This window comes from Schistocerca serialis, chromosome 11 (assembly GCF_023864345.2).
Source record: "Schistocerca serialis cubense isolate TAMUIC-IGC-003099 chromosome 11, iqSchSeri2.2, whole genome shotgun sequence".
NCBI lineage: Eukaryota > Metazoa > Arthropoda > Insecta > Orthoptera > Acrididae > Schistocerca > Schistocerca serialis.
Window position 1 is genome coordinate 163927031 of NC_064648.1, and position 16501 is coordinate 163943531.

At 42.3% G+C, this 16501-nt stretch overlaps 1 protein-coding gene across 1 annotated transcript in view; it reads right to left on the reverse strand.

The window, feature by feature from the left end:
• Window positions 1-6347, reverse strand: part of LOC126427187 (uncharacterized) — a 40985-nt gene extending 34638 nt beyond the window's left edge. The window contains exon 1 of the mRNA XM_050089411.1: window positions 6233-6347. Coding sequence (XP_049945368.1) covers window positions 6233-6296 — 64 coding nt within the window. The 5' untranslated portion in view covers window positions 6297-6347. The remainder of the gene's footprint in view (window positions 1-6232) is intronic.
• Between the last annotated feature and the right edge of the window lie 10154 nt (window positions 6348-16501).

Genomic DNA, 16501 nt, shown 5'->3' on the forward strand with positions numbered 1-16501 from the left:
AGAAACAAACAGGGGTCAGGAAGACTCGCGATCAAATCATGTGGAAGGCATGTGGAAGAGTTCTTAGGAATTTCGAAAATTGTTCAGAAATTTGGAAGCCAAATTATTATTCGAACTGGTTCTCCAGATAAACAATCAGTATCTCTTGATAATATCATTCACATAGTTCTGTATGTTCAAGGACACATAAGTGCGAGGACATCCGCACAATTACCTAAAGAGCTCTCACACTCAAGTTGCTGACAAGAATACGAAAAAGTAGATTGAGGAAGTGCAAGATGACGATCAATTTGGTTTTAGGAAAGATAAAGGCATCAGCGAAGGACTTCTCAGTTGGCGATTGATGATTAAAGCGAGGCTTAAGGAAAATCTATGCATGTCCGTAGGATTTGTAGTTAGATATAAATCGTACGATAATTTAAAATCTTGCAGGATTTCCGAAACTCTAAGGAAAATGGGTGTAACCTCTAGGGAAAGAAGGGTTACGTGCAATTTGTATATCAAACAAGAGGATAAAGTAGGAAGACCAATAACAAACAGATTAGGTTAGGAAAGGTAAAAGACATACATCTAATCGCCCCTACGATTCAATCTTTACATCGAAGAAGCAATGACGGAATTAAAAATGGGGTTCAGAAATGGAATTAAAATTCATGTTGAAAGGTTATCAGTGACAGGAATAGCTGTTGTCATTACTGTTCTCAATGGAAGTCAGAGGTAACAGTAGGAGATGTTGAGTAGAATGAACAATCTAATGGGTAGACTCTATGAATTAAGACTAAACCAAAGAAAGATTAAATTAATGATGTCTAGCAGAAATCAGATCAGTGTTCAACTTGTCAGAATTGTAGACGAGGATCAAGACGAACTGAAAGAATTCTGCTACCTTGAGGACAAAGTAGCCGGCTGAAGTGGCCGTGCGGTTCTAGGCGGTGCAGTCTGGAACCGTGAGACTGCTACGGTCGCAGGTTCGAATCCTGCCTCGGGCATGGATGTGTGTGATGTCCTTAGGTTAGTTAGGTTTAACTAGTTCTAAGTTCTAGGGGACTAATGACCTCAGAAGTTGAGTCCCATAGTGCTGAGAGCCACTTTAACCAAGGACAAACTAACTCATAATGGAAAAATGAAAGAGAACATAAAGAGTAGAGAAGAACATTTAAAGAGGATGTTCACGGCCAAACGAAGTCAACTAACATCAACTGTCAGTTTTGTAACAACGAAATCAAACAATCATTGATAAAATTATTTAATAGGATAGATAAAAGAATCGACTCACGAAGCAGCGGCAGAGCACACATAGAAACTGTTGTGATTGGCAAGCTTTCGGAGCCAGTGGCTCCTTCTGCAGGTAAAAGGGTTGAAACGGAAGGAAGAAGGGTTAAGGAGAAGGACTGGACAGGTCTAGGAAAAGGGGGAAAAGGGGTAGATTTTGGGAAAGTCACCCAGAACCGCGGGTCAGAAGAGACTTACCGTACAAGATGAGAAGGAATGTTGGGGACCGCATCCAGGGAGCTTAAAGGTGGAAGATAGGGTAATATACAAGACAGAGATTACTGCTAAAACATTGATCTCGAGTTAACAAGAGTGTGTCCTCCTATAATAGCCCTGTAACTGAAAAAGCATATTCTATCAAAGGGAGAGCCAGCTGCGAAAAGATACAAGTCATATTCCAGCTACTACGTAAACACTGTTTAGCCTTCTACATAGGCATGACTACCATCACATTATCAATTAGGATGAATGGGCATAGGCTGAGGGTATATACTGGTAACTCACAACATCCTGTTGCAGAGCATGCTCTACAACATGACATTCGTGACACCAGCGCCTGTTTCACCACCTGGATTCCTCCCCAGACACCAGTATCTCAGGACTCCGTAGGTGAGAACTAACTCTTCAACGTGTCCTTGGTTCTCGCCATCCAGCTTTTTATCACTGTAACTACTCTTTGCTTCACTCCGTTTCAGTTTCCTGCATCTTTCATTGTCATTCCCATCTATTTTTCACCGCCCCATCCCACCTCTGTTATGTACAATGTGCTTACCTTCTCACTCTTAATAACTTGTGATCAATGTTTTAGCAGTAATCTCTGTCGTGCATATCACCTTGTCTTAAGCTCTTAGGTTTTCAAATCTCGTCCGATGCAGTCCTCAACAATTAGTCTTCCCTTCTCATCTCGTACAGTAAGTTTCCCCTGACCCACAGTTCTGGGTGACTTTCCCAAAATCTACCCCTTAAGTTTTGAGCACAGTATTCTGTGAAAGTGAAACATGGGCAGTGGGAAAACCGGGACGGAAGAGAATCGAAGCGTTTGAGATGTGGTGCTAGAGACGAATGTCGAAAATTAGATGGACTGATAAAAGAAAAAATGATGAGGTTCTCAGCAGAATCGGTGAAGAATGGAACATACCAAACGCTTTGGTAGGAAGATGGGACAGTATTTTGTTCTTGGTCATGCAACCTTATTGTTTCCTCTTGGTTCTTGTACGTATCACCCGTATTTCTTTGCAACTTACTCCCATTTTTCTCAATATTTCGAACATCTTGCAGAAGTTTACATTTCCGGATGCTTTTTCTAGTTCTATAGGGTCTATGAACGTGGCCATTTTATTTTCCAAGTTTTGTTTCTCTCAAGAGTCACAATATCAGACCTACCGCCCTCTCAATGCTATTAGCCTTCTGATAGTCAAAATGATCGTCATCTATCATATTCTCTATTATCTTTTCCATTCCTCTGTATATATTAGTCCTGTCGACAAATTCCATACATGAGGTGTTATGCTAGTTGTGCGATAGGCCTGCAAGTTTCTGCTCTTATCTTCATGGTTGTGTCTAATGGTATACCACCATTCTCGTATATTCTAGACCCCAACTTCAATAATTCTTGGTTGACACTATCGCCAATGATTTGCTGATCAATTGCTGTGTTTTTTTCTGTTTCCCAAGGTTTCTTTTCCGTTAGCTCCTTATATCTATCTTTGTTTGTCCGATTTCTACAATGCCCTTTTCATAGGTGTCCATTTCTGTTCAAATGAACTGCCTGTGTGGTATTCATCAACGTAATATCTACAGCCCAAGAGAAATTCAAATGAATTTCGTGATTGCTTTGCACTTTAGTGTCCCACTCCTTTCCGCATTTTGTTCTTCCAGACCATTCTCTTAAACTTCAATCCACTCTTCATCGCAATTCAACTGACATCTGAGCTTATGTCTGGCCCTAGGTGTGCCACACAATCGAAGAGCAGGATTTAGAAAACGATAGATTTCGACTTCTAGCCGTAGATAATCGGACAATTCTTCCCATAAATACAGAAGTACGAGCATCAACAAGAGTCTCGCCAGGACGTAACCTCAGATGGAACTTTCCTGTGCCTCGATTATTTTCGAAGCATACCTCCCGTGGGGAAGCGACAGGTTTCTGTAGCTACCGACGGTTGCGAGTTAAAACAAAGAAAACAAAGAGCGACAGAGGGAGAGAGAAAGGGACTCCCCTCTCTTCCACTCCGCTCCAAGGCCAAACGTCGTGTGCAATCATGACTGTTTGTACTGAAGCAATAATGTTATGTAATTGCAGTACGTAAAGTTTTGATATTTTTATCATTATGTAATTTGTTAAAAGAAAGGCGAACAAACATGTAAAAGTAATGCATCCACAGTTTGAAACAGTTACACTGTTTTACATATAAGTCAACTTAAAGATGCAGAGCTACATTTTTGTAGTATGTGTATTCTGATATAAAGCATAACATGTGGAATTTATGAAACCCCATACATTAATTTCTGTCATCAGTGATAATACCTGCTACAGTTGCAACATTTTACATCAGCAGTTGATTTTATCACTCGGATGTGTATCAACAGTTGTGCATGTCCCATTAAGAGAAACGTGTGTTCTTATGTGTCTCCATTGTTGTTGTTGTTGTTATTAGCAGAAGTAGTATAGTTATCACTACCGTGTGCTGCCAGTGTACTTCGCGTGTCGTAATGTTGACTCATTGAGATGTCAGGTTATGTATAAGAGAGTGCGCGAATGCCTTAATTTTATCAGGTGGAATAAACGCATAAAGAAGTAAATAAATGTACACAATGTGCCAAATTCCGCCACTTTTTATAACGCACTTTACACAATTTCAAAGGACATGGGCTCTGTCGTTTCTTGCGACTCTTAGTGTCTGTTCTGCTGGGGTTGGCATCGTGTAGTGGATCCCCGTACGCTCTGTAGCTATGGCGTTAAAGGTCTAAAAATTTCGGAAAAGTTACAGTACCTTCCTGCACTGTCACTTTTATCGCAACGACAATGAACTGGAGTCTTAGAACGTCACGTGTCAGAGATCTGTGCTGAAGTTTAGTGAGCGAGCAGTCTATATCGCATCACATCGCATAGTGATTTTTTAATCCGGACCTGTGCGCTACCTTCATGCTGAGTGCCCTGGGGACGCTCCCAAGACAGCAGCCGTGTTCACAGGGCCACGTGGACACGCTCCTGGCTGGTCGACCGAACACTCAGCCGTCCTGCCGCATCCCGACATGCCGGCTAAGCCATCCGGTCTCAGCCTCACAGCAAATGTCTGGCACACCAGCGTGTGGACAGCGGCGGTCTCAACGTCCCTGCGATCTGGCGGGTCTTCGGGACCTGCTGAGTGACGTCAGCTGAACACGACACAACTGGAGAGACTCGTGGACTCTCTTTGTCGGCCAACTCAGGCCCTTGTCGAGGCTAGAGGCGGTGTGCTCTACTCCTGTGTCAGCATGATCTCTCCTTATCTGACATCGAATGAAATCTGTCCTCAACCTTCATGTTTATTACTTGTAACCTTCCACATAAATATAACTAACTCGACCTTGTTTTGTAAGGAGAAAAACGTACACTTGCGAGATCTCAACCCTAGATACCAAACACCAGCCCACTCTTAAAATAAATGGCCATGCTTATGATATAACTCATTTTAGACGTCTTGAATGCAGAGTTTTTACAGTTCTGTAGGTGCAGGTTGCCTGCCACTGGCTGCGCCCCGCTGCAGCTGCCTGATGCACGAGTCCAGAGTACTGTGCAGCGGGGTGACGTCCAGAGCCCTCAGACCCGCTTCACGTCGCAAGTGTGGGAAGACGTGTGTGGAGCCGGTCACGTCTGCCCCATGTGTTTCGAAACTTTGTTCTTCAAGTAGAACACACGTTATTTAACGTCAAAAACGGGTAAGCAATTTGAGCAGATAGTATTTCAATGCCATGCGCATATATGGTCAACACTGTTTAGCAATATTTTAGGACATATTCTGCAGCAGTTTTTTATAAAACACACGCACACACACACACAGATCTCTGTTACGGACAGAGGCAAGGTGAAATCTGACAATATTACTTCTTCAAAGCAAGCTTCCTAAACAGTCAGTTGGTGATTTTACGCCTCCGTCGCGTTGTGCCAATGAAGTTGTTTGACGACAATGATCGTGGTGAAAGGGTATCGTCATCATTGTCACCACCATCCTCTCATAAAGAATAGTCTAACGTCAATCAACTATTCTTCTCTCCATTTAACGGGTCTTCTGTATGACTGCCGCAACTAAATCGCAAGGTACAAATAGTAGCACAAAGAAACGCTCATAGAGTTTCTTTTGCCTCGTGTAAGAGTTAGTCGAATAGCCACATATAACGACGCTTACCGGTCACAACTGTCGCGAGCTTTGACGTTTAAACGTGGCAGTTTGACCGTCACTGTATACTGCTCCTGGACGTGCCACACTGTCGCTTGTCGGTTCACCGGCACTATAAACACGAACCTCTTACTCACCGTACCGTACAGAAGTTCGAGCTCCGACAATGGGCGAACGCAGCGGAGCGTGCCAGAAACAAATGGTACACGAGCGTTGAAAAGCTATGTGGTGAGAAGGTCTTAACTGCGTACAGTCATAATCGTGGCGCAAATCTCCGCGCGACATAGGCAGCTGGGGCTCACACCTGGTAAGTGTGCGTTTTGTATATCAGACCAGGTTGGTGATCTTCTCTTGTTAGATGCAATCGGTTCTGATTAGGTAACTGTTTCTTTTCTCCAGTGTGATTATTATTTACTTCTGATGTTTTTATTTCTATGCACTGTTATTAGGACTGAATTTTCAAATGTGGTGCAACTCCATCATCATGTGTTCATAAGCCTCGACGAGAGTTTTTATAGAATACCTAAATGAGCACATTACACTTTATTTAACAATAACGAACTTCTAAATAATATACTCACCAGGGTTATCCCTCCACTCAAACTGAACACTACGCCACCACTCACAATTCACCTTCCTGACCATGGCTGTTGCGATGAGTCGAACAGCACGCGCTGACTGGGACAGGATATGATGCCTCAGATCAGCCGTTTGCAGCGTTGACATGTTCCATTCCATGTTGTTCAACCTTTCAAAATAAAATGGAGTCAGCTTATGTGACAGATGATATTCTGAAACTTGACTGTATTTTGTAGACTAGAATAGTGAAAACTAAACTGAACTTTCCCCTCTCCAGCTTTTACGTTTCCCATTGATAGAGGTCGCCAGCCCATTAGAGACGAATCGAGGTGTCAGAGAGGAATTGTTGCGTACATTACGACTGGTATCGAGTCTGCTAACATATTCTGGCGAACTGATCATTTCTGATGAAATACAAGAATTCACATACAAACATGCAGCCAGAACTATGATTGGACAAGCACGGCAGACCGCCTTCAAAGGCACGGAGTGGGCGCTCCCCCACAACATGGCTCACCGTCTGCTCCTGGGCGCCATAGTCACGAGCAGCACCTCCACTATAATACCACGTTTTCAAGACGTTGCCATGTCTCTCTTGTGCCATTTGGATGAGGTTGAATCTTGGTCTTTCGTGACAAGAAAGACCATACCGCGCTACCGTACTCAGTTGGACTGAATACTTATTGCACCCTGTCTTAGGAATTAGCACCTTGGCATCCTTGATTGTGAGATTAGCAGGGACAAAATTTGACAGAACATGCAACCCCTAAGTTGGAGCTGTTGTAGCAATGCCATTAATAGTCAACATGGCTCCTTACGTCTTAACTGTATGAGTGCCATTCTCCCATGCTTTAGCACAATATGTGACAGCTCAATAACCAAGAGAAATTGCAGCGTTGTTTTGTTTGTCTACATTTGCTCCACAGTTTTTTGCAGAAATGTAGTGCAGTTGATTTAGAATAGAACCAAACGACTTTCACAGGTCCGCGCAGTGCTGCATAAATGACAGTGACAGGAAGAGGGAGGCACCAAGGTAATTAAGGAAGTAGCTGCAGGAAATTTTGGTCCTATCCAGGGGCACATATGACTGCCTGTGTGCCTCTGTATCATGGAGGTAGAACTCTGTGGGCTCAGTTCCGCTTGTGTTTTGCTGGAGTCTCTATTTGTAAAAGTACTCCCCCAGTTTCGTGTCAACTTGGAGGCTTGTCGACACAGTCAGTAAGTAGCCAGTTTCACTCGATGAATTTGGTCACTAGGCGACCACTACGAACAACAATAACAAACTACCTGGGACCTTGGAGTGGGAAGAAATTGCCTAAGGGGACACGTGAAACGGAATCTGGATCAGTGGAGTGGGCTTGTGTTCACCGGTGAGCACAGGTTTCGAATATCGACTGGCGATCGTCGTACAAGGCTGTGTAGGTGACCAGGCACCGGTGCAGGTCTCTCTCTATCCATGGGTTCTGCTGTGGGGCGGGACTGTCGTAGTTTGGGCTGCTATTATGGTAATATCAACAGTAGCAGAAAACAGTATAAGGGAGTAGGATTCTTTAGGAAGGTAGAGCGGAGAGTGTGTTACAGTGAACAGTTCAGTGATACAGTTACGCTTATCACAATCGACAGCAAACCAACACCGACAACGATAGTTCATATACTACATGCCGACGTCGGAAGCTTAAGATGACAGAAAAAGTATATGAAGGTACTGAAAGGGTAATACAGTATGTAAAGGGAGATGAAACTACAATACTCATGGGCGACTGGAATGCAGTTGTAGGGGAAAACGTGGAAGAAATGGTTACTGGTGAATGTGGGGTTGGGATAGGGAATGAGAGAGAAGAAAGACAAACTCAGTTCTGTAATAAATTTCGGCTAGTAATAGCGTTATACTCTTAATCACAAGAGGAGGATGTATAATTGGAAAAGGCTGGGTGATATGGGGAACTACAGTTAGATTACATCATGGTCCGACAGAGATTCCGAAATGATATAGTGGATTGTAAGGCATACGCAGGAGCAGATATAGACTCATATCACAATGTAGTAATGATAAACAGTACGTTGAAGTTTAAGAGATAAGTCAGAAAGAATCGATACGCAAATGTGTCAGTTACAGAAGTACTAAGGAATGACGAGATACTCTTGAAGATCTGCAAGGCTATGGATACAGCAACAGGGAATATCCCAGTAGCCAGTCCACTTCAAGAGGAATGGATATCTCTGAAAAGGACAATAATAGAAGCTGGAAAGAAAACTATTGATACAAAGAAAGTAACTGCAAAGAAACCATGAGAATTAAAATAAATAACTGAAGTATTTCTTTTATTACCCGTGATGAAAGAAGGAAGTTCAAAAATGTTAAGGAAAATTCAGGAATACAGAAAAGCTAGTCACTGAGGGATGAAATAGACAGGATGTGTAGGAAAGCTAAGACGAAATGGCTGCCTGAAAAACGTGAAGAAATCGAAAAAGAAATGATTGTTGGAAGGACTGAGTCAGCGCATAAGAAAGTCAAAGCAACCTTCAGTGAAATTGTTAGCAAAGGGTCGTAATATTAAGAGTGCAGTGGGAATTTCGACGTCAAAAAAGGAGGAGGAAGTGGATATATGGAATGAGTACATCGAAGGCTTCCATGAGGAAGGAAGATTTGTCTGATGTGATAGAAGAAGAAAGAAGAGTCGATTTAGAAGAGATAGGAGATCCAGTAATAGAATTTAAAAGAGCTTTGGAGGACTTAAGATCAAATAAGGCAAAAGGGGTAGATAACCTTCCATCAGGATGTCTAAAATCATTGGGGGGGGGGGGGGGGGAACTGGCGACAAAGCGACTATTCATGTTGATGTATAAAATGTATGAGTCCGCCGACATACCATCTAGCTTTCGGAAAAATATCATCCACACAATTCCTAAGACTGCAAGAGCTGACAAGTGCGACACTTATCGAACAGTCTGCTTAACAGCTCATGCATCCAAATTGCTGACAAGAATAATATATTGGAGAATGGAAAAGAAAATTGAGGATGAGTTAGATGACTATCAATTTAGCCTTAGCAAAGGTAAATGCAACAGAGAGGCAATTCCGACGTTGCTGTCCTTGATAGAAGCAAGACTAAAGAACAATGAAGTTACGTTTATAGGATTTGTCGACCTGGAAAAGATGTTGAGCAATGTAAAATGGCAAAAGTGTTAGAAATTCTGAGACAAACAGGGGTAAGCTGTAGAAAGAGACAGGTAATACACAATATGTATAAAAGCCAAGAGGGAAACAATAAGAGTGGATGACCAAGAATGAAGTGCTCGGATTAAAAAGGATGTAGGCAGGGATGTAGTGTCTCGCCCGTATTTTCAGTATGTACATCGATGAAGCAATGATGGAAATACAAGAAAGGTTCAGGAGCGGGATTAAAATTCAAGTTGAAAGGGCATGAATGATACGATTCGCTGATGACATTGCTATCCTGAAAGTGAAAGTGAAGAAGAATTACGTTATGGGCTGAATGGAATGGACAGTCTAATGTGTACAAAATATGGGTTGAGAATAAATCGAAGAAAGACGAAAGGAATTGGAAGTAGCAGAAAAGAGAACAGAGATAAACATAACATCAGGATTAATTGTCACGAAGTATATCAAACTAAGGAATTCTACTACCTAGGCAGCAAAATAACCAATGACAGATGGAGCAAGGAGGACATCGAAAGCAGATTAGCACCGGCGAAAAAGGAATTCCTGACCAAGAGAAGTCTATTAGTATCAAAGATAGGCCTTAATTTTAGGAAGAATTTTCTGAGAATGTACGTTTGGAGCAGAGCCTTGAATGGTAGTGAAACTTGGATTGTGGGAAAACCGGAAAAGGAGAGAATCAAAGCATTTGAGATGATGTACTACAGACGAATGCTCGAAATAAGGTCAACTTACAAAGTAAGGAATGAGGAGGTTCTGCGCAGAATGGAAGAGGAAAGGAATATGTGGAAGGGACGCGATGATAGGACATCTGCTAAGACATCAGGGAATGACTTCCATGGTACGAAATTGGAGAATACATCCAGCAAATAATTGAGGACGTAGGTCGCAAGTGCTGTTCTGAGGTGAAGAGGTTGGCATAGGAGAGGAATTCGTGGTGGACCACATCAAAATAATCAGAAGACTGATGACTCAAAAAAAAAAAAAAAAAAAAGGAAAGGTGTCTAACGTTTCGTCTCCAAATGCTGGAGACATCTTTAGAGGCTATAACGGCTCAGGCAGCAGTTTGAAACTTCTATAAACTCTACAAGCTGAACTGTTTGTTCGGATCCCTGCCACAGTCGGGCTGTGACGTCATCAGACGGCTGCTTAAGAGCGCAGAGTCACGAGTGCGTGTGTTGTCGAGCTTCTGCCAGGGAACACTTGGCGCTGGTTTCTGTATTCAGCACTGAGGCCAGCAGCTCGTCTAATTTCTCTCATTCTTCTTTCCGTTTAAGTTGCTTTCGTGCTTTGGAATTTGAATGCCCTCTCTGTAAATTCAAGCACAGTAATATTGGTTCTGTATTGCAGAGACGAATTTTTAGTTTCCCTGGTCCGAGTGGATGTTCTGCGACTGCCGATTTATTGCTATTTCTCAAATGACAACTGCTCTTCTGTTCCTTAAGCAAGAAATGAGTACTTCTGTTTGTACTACTCGTGTGTGCTTCACTGTGTGTGCAAGGCAATTTGTATATTCCTCCTGTGGCAAGTGCTGGCCGTACATTCTTTACAGTGTTCGAAACATTCACGCTCCTTCGTAATTGATATAAACACTGCATCAATACTATGTATTCCTCGTACTCTGATCATGTGAACCATGACTGCTTTTACGAATGAGAGTAAATCTTTGTTTCTTCTTCATGAGAAGCTCCATACCTTTATGGACTTATTGCCCTATTTATCTCTTTCTCAGATTAATCATTTATTCTGAAAGTAGTGTTTAAATGGTCGGAGCGTTCCTCCAACTACTCTGGTGACACATTATTTAAGCCAAGCCCACCAATGTTCTCATTACTGCTCTTTTCAGTTTGTGACAATGACTGGAATTTTTGTGAATGTATCCACATGTGTGAGTGAGGTTTTTGCAGACCTTCTGTGCCTAACATCTGTGGATTTTCTAAGTAGCCGTACATTTTAAAATATTTCAACTTCTTTCTCTTTTTCTATGCTGGATTTTATATTATAAATAATATCATTCGGAAAGTTTAGAAATTCTGAGTTCTTTTTCCCCATGAGCCTATATAACGAAGTATGAGTATCATCAATATAACAAAACCAACGATAGTGATTTTTCTTGCTGGGCTGATGAGCTGTTCCTTCCAGTTTTACATATAGAACTCCGTTGTAACTGTGCTGAGTGTGTTTCCTGTAATGTTGTAATGAATACAGTTTCAGAAAACTGGATGATTTATTTGAGAGCCTCACAAACTGAGCGAAGTCAGTAACGCTTTGGTCCGCCTCTGTTATTCGGCTTCGCATCTATTGGCAGAGCTGTTGAATGTCCTCCTGAGGGACATCGTTCGAAATCATGTCCAGCTGGCAGGTTAAGTCATGAAAACCCCGAGATGGTTGGAGGGCCCTGCCCGGTATGCCCCAAACGTTGTCAGTTGGGGAGAGGTTTGGTGCCCTTCCTAGTCGAGGTATGTTTGGCAAGCAATAGAAACACTCGTTGTGTGTGTGGGCGGGCATTACCTTGCTGATTTGTAATGTCAGTATGGCTTGCCATGAAGGGCAACAAAACTGGACGTGGAATATCGTCGACGTATCGCTCTGCTGTGTGGGTGACTACTAAAGTGGTCCTGCTATGAAAGTGAACGGCAGCCCAGACCATCACTCTCGGTTGTTGGCTTCATGGCGGGCGACAGTCAGGTTGGAACCCCCCCAAGTCTCCAAGGCGTTTCCAGACACATCTTTGCTGGACACTGGGGCTCAATTAGAAGCGAAGCTCATCATAGAAGACTGTTCCAGTCAATGAGATTCCTGGCCGAAGTCGCATCTGGAGATGCCCCAGATGGTCGTGGTATACCAATCTTACTGTCGTCCGCCATATGGTCTGACAACCTCGAGTGATGGTGTAGGGTGTCATTTTTTTTCACAGCAGGATTTCTTTGGTTTTAATCTGTGGTACCCTTACAGCACAGCAGTTCGTCTATGCTGTTCTACACCCCGTTTTGCTGCCTTCAAGGTAAGCCATTCTTGGCTAACTTTTTTTCCAAAATAATGCCCTCTCGCATATGGAAAGAGTTTTTACTATTTGTTTTTAGACTTGCCAAACCCTACCTTGGCCAGCAAGGTTGCCAGACTTCTTCCCAATTGAGAATAATTCGCTTCCCACGCCCGGGTTCCCGGGTTCGATTCCCGGCGGGGTCAGGGATTTTCTCTGCCTCGTGATGGCTGGGTGTTGTGTGCTGTCCTTAGGTTAGTTAGGTTTAAGTAGTTCTAAGTTCTAGGGGACTGATGACCACAGCAGTTGAGTCCCATAGTGCTCAGAGCCATTTGAACCATTTGAGAATAATTGGAGCGATATAGGCAGGGACGTCCTACCAGGTCGGGATTTTTACGATCTACTGCAGCATTTGGACAAAATATGGCATGATGTTCCTCAGGGAGACATCCAACAACTCTGTCAATCAATGCCAAGATGAAAAATTGCTTACATAAGGACGCATTATTGACTTACTTAACTTGTTAAGCTTCCCTCTTGAATAAGTCATCCACTTGTTTGTCTGCTCATGTACAGCACAACTACTACTTTCTGTATCTTTCGGATATTTCCTTCACGGAGTGTTCCTTTTTTTGTCTAAGAGTGTAAATTCCATATATGACATCGTTTTATTAAGAGCAACTATAGTAAGCAGTAATAGAACGTGTAAATGGACTAATATGATGGCCATGAAGGATTCTATTTTTTGTATAATGAACTGAACCTTTTATACGTCTTTTTTTTTTGCTACAGAGGTCTGTAGAAGACTGTCCAGGTATTTGGCAGTCACGCTTGTCGAGCAGTCCGTAGCGCTAACAACTGGTCTTAATGGAATGACGGGTTTGTGAATTTTTGGTAAACCACACAATCTTGATGGGACCAGTTCTGATTTAGTAAGACATTTCTAGTTGGTGAGAGAAATCAAAGAGGCTTTTACTAGCTGATGCGTTACCCTAAGTACTGATCTTGAGAGATTGGTTTTAATCTCACTGTACCTTCGTGGTTGTAATACAACGCAAGTTTTTCTGCAGTAAGTTCATTATTTCATGAGCATTGTAGCGTTGCCCTTATCTGCTGGAAGCTCTAGAATACATCAAAATTGAAATCTCGGATAGGTCTCTTTCCACAAGTTAGTGTTGTGTCATTGTTTATTGCCTCTGGTGGTGCCTCCACATTTAGGAGACGAAGTCTTAGGCACAGAAATATGCCATGGACAGTGACCTAATAGCCATTAAGCAAAATTCACCACTAGGTTGTATTTAAATTAGTTACCAGTACGAATACAGGTGTTAGTGTTTGCAGGAATTACAAAAGAAACGAGGAGTGTAGAAATGGGGTGGCCAAGACATTGGCTCACGGGCCATGCCCAGGCACAAGTGCATTTGGCTCGTTATATACATCTCCCCAATTAACATTTATTAAATTTTCTCTGAAGTGCTCAATAAACACTCGGTTGAGCAACCTTTCAGTTTTATTTCATGGTTTCCGAACTGTACACCTTGCTGTGTTTTCTAATTTAATCAATTGTGCATCATGGGCTGACAATCCATTTATCAATGGAAAAGCATGTGTTAGTTTTACACCCTCTTGCTGTACAAATACATTATCTATTAGAGCGCTACTGCCTTGAGCTACATGTGTAGGGAAATTGATAGCTGATTCTATGTTATATGCAATTAATAACACTTACACTTTTCCCATGTAAACTGGTTAGAAAGTTTACATAGATATCATCACAGATTAACAACTTCCTGTTTTTCTCTGACAGACAGCGTAATAGGTCATCTTCATATGCTAACAGATCATCTACTTTATTTTTTATTCCCCTGATATTCTGATGAGGTAAGTTGATACTACCCTTAGCTTCATCCCTATTTACTGTACATGAAGCTTCTGTTATTCTATTTTTCTTGAGTGTTGCCTGTTTGGACTTTGACCTTGACATAAGAAACCTGTCTACCTGGTGCCATTAACCACAGGGGTCACCCTCGTGTGACTGAGGTTCCCCCTTACAGTGTCTGCTAATAGAGAAGCTGACTTATCTTTCCCCTTCCTATTTAGGTGCAGGCCATGCGTAGTGTGCCCTCACCTACCAGTAGTGTCAACAGGAACATCGCGTGTGTGAGGTTTTGGCGGTATCTGGAACTTCCCGTTCCTCCACTACTTCAGATAGCAAGCTAGAGTGTTAACACGCCTTGCAGCAGTGTTTACGCAGGACCGAAGATGGCGCTGAAAGACCTCCACAGACACCTCATTTGTGTGGCCAGTTCATGTTCCTGTTTCATCCAAGTCTCTCGCAGTAGTACACCTTGGATTCACACCACAGGCTGCTTCCTGCTGCTCCAACTGTAATTACCTCATCTCCCTAGCATTTGTTTTCACAAAACTTGTGAGCTGGTACGCTGCACCTAATTCCTCCTGACGCCCCTGGCCTTGACTGTTAACTAGAAGCAATATTCTTCTTTTCCTATTCTGATTTGGTCCCTACATGTCTTTTTTTTTCTTGAAGCTAATATTCTGCTTCAAAATACATTCAACTACATATGGATGAGGCCTTTCCTCCACTACTTCAGATAGCAAGCCAAACTGATTTACTAACTGAATTACGAAGTTTTTTCAACAGTTTCTCTTTTTGCTTCTACCTTTCCCCAGCACCCCGTCCCAGTTTCTTCCCTTGGCCTACGTAATTCCAAGTCCTCATTTTCTAATTCAGCCTTAAGGGCACAAATTTTTGCCTCCTTTTCAGCGACTTTTCTGTCCTTTCTACATAACGTACGTTGCCATGGAGAGCGTCTTATCTTCCCAGTTTCCTCGCCGCTACACTCGCCCCAATAAACTATAACCTACACAGTCTTCACATCCCCGCCTGCAGGTTTCTACAGCAAGCATCACATTTGCTAGACATGTTTTGACAGAAAAATTTTCACAAAGGAAAAGGATAACTTGGCACAAGAGCACTGATGTTATGTAACCTGTATTAATACGCAATGGCACGACTGCTACGGTCGCAGGTTCGAATCCTGCTTCGGGCATGGATGTGTGTGATGTCCTTAGGTTAGTTAGGTTTAAGTAGTTCTAAGTTCTAGGGGACTGATGACCTTAGAAGTTAAGTCTCATAGTGCTCAGAGCCGTTTGAACCATTTGAATACGCAATAAAGCGCTAATGTAAACAAACTTTTAAAAATCTCAAAAACTTTATAAAACTACCCTTGTAATTCTTCCTAGGCCACAACGTATTCTTCAAACTTCGTATTTTCTTTAACACCAGTGATCTTAAGGAACTCGACTGTCTTTGTCAGTATGTGTCCGTTCCAGAAATGTGATTTTCTTTTTAAATGCGTCCCCATCAAATGAGGAAAAAGTTACCTTGCAGTGCATTACTGTGGGCAGTGTACAGTGAAGTCCAGTTAAAATGTGAAATCTACACTAGATTCCACATGTTTTCATTTTCGTTCCTGCATTCCTTTTTCCGTCAAAAAATTAAACGGTAGCAAGTTTGAAGTCGTTCCAGGTACGTGTCTCAACATAACCTACGTACTTTGCAGTACGATATGAAGTCTCCATAGGAATCGTTCAGTTTCACTGAAAACCGTTGCAGCTGAAAACGGAAGATGCGTGTAACTTCAGCAATTATACTATCCTTTCTTCCAGTTTCGCCATGTGCCAAAGGCCTGCAAATTTAGCACAAAGTGCTTTTTGATGTACAAAACAAGGAATCTCGTCTGTCGACATTCGTGATTTTATCCTGTTTCATTGTCAATCAAATCTTTAAACTCTTTCTGCATATTCCAGAATCCGAATCAAGAACAGTTCTCCACATGAGTAACCTAGAGGCAGATATCGTCCGATTTGTGAGGCAACTTAAATCACTTAATAACAGCAAGTCTTCCGGTCCGTACTGTATACCAATTACGTTTCCTTCAGAGTATGCTGATGCAACAGCTCCATACATAACAACCTTATACAACCGTCCGCTGGACGAAAGATCCGTATGAAAAGATTGGAAAGCTGCACAGGTTACACCAATATTCAAGAACGGTGGAAGGAGTAATCCAGTAAATTACAGGT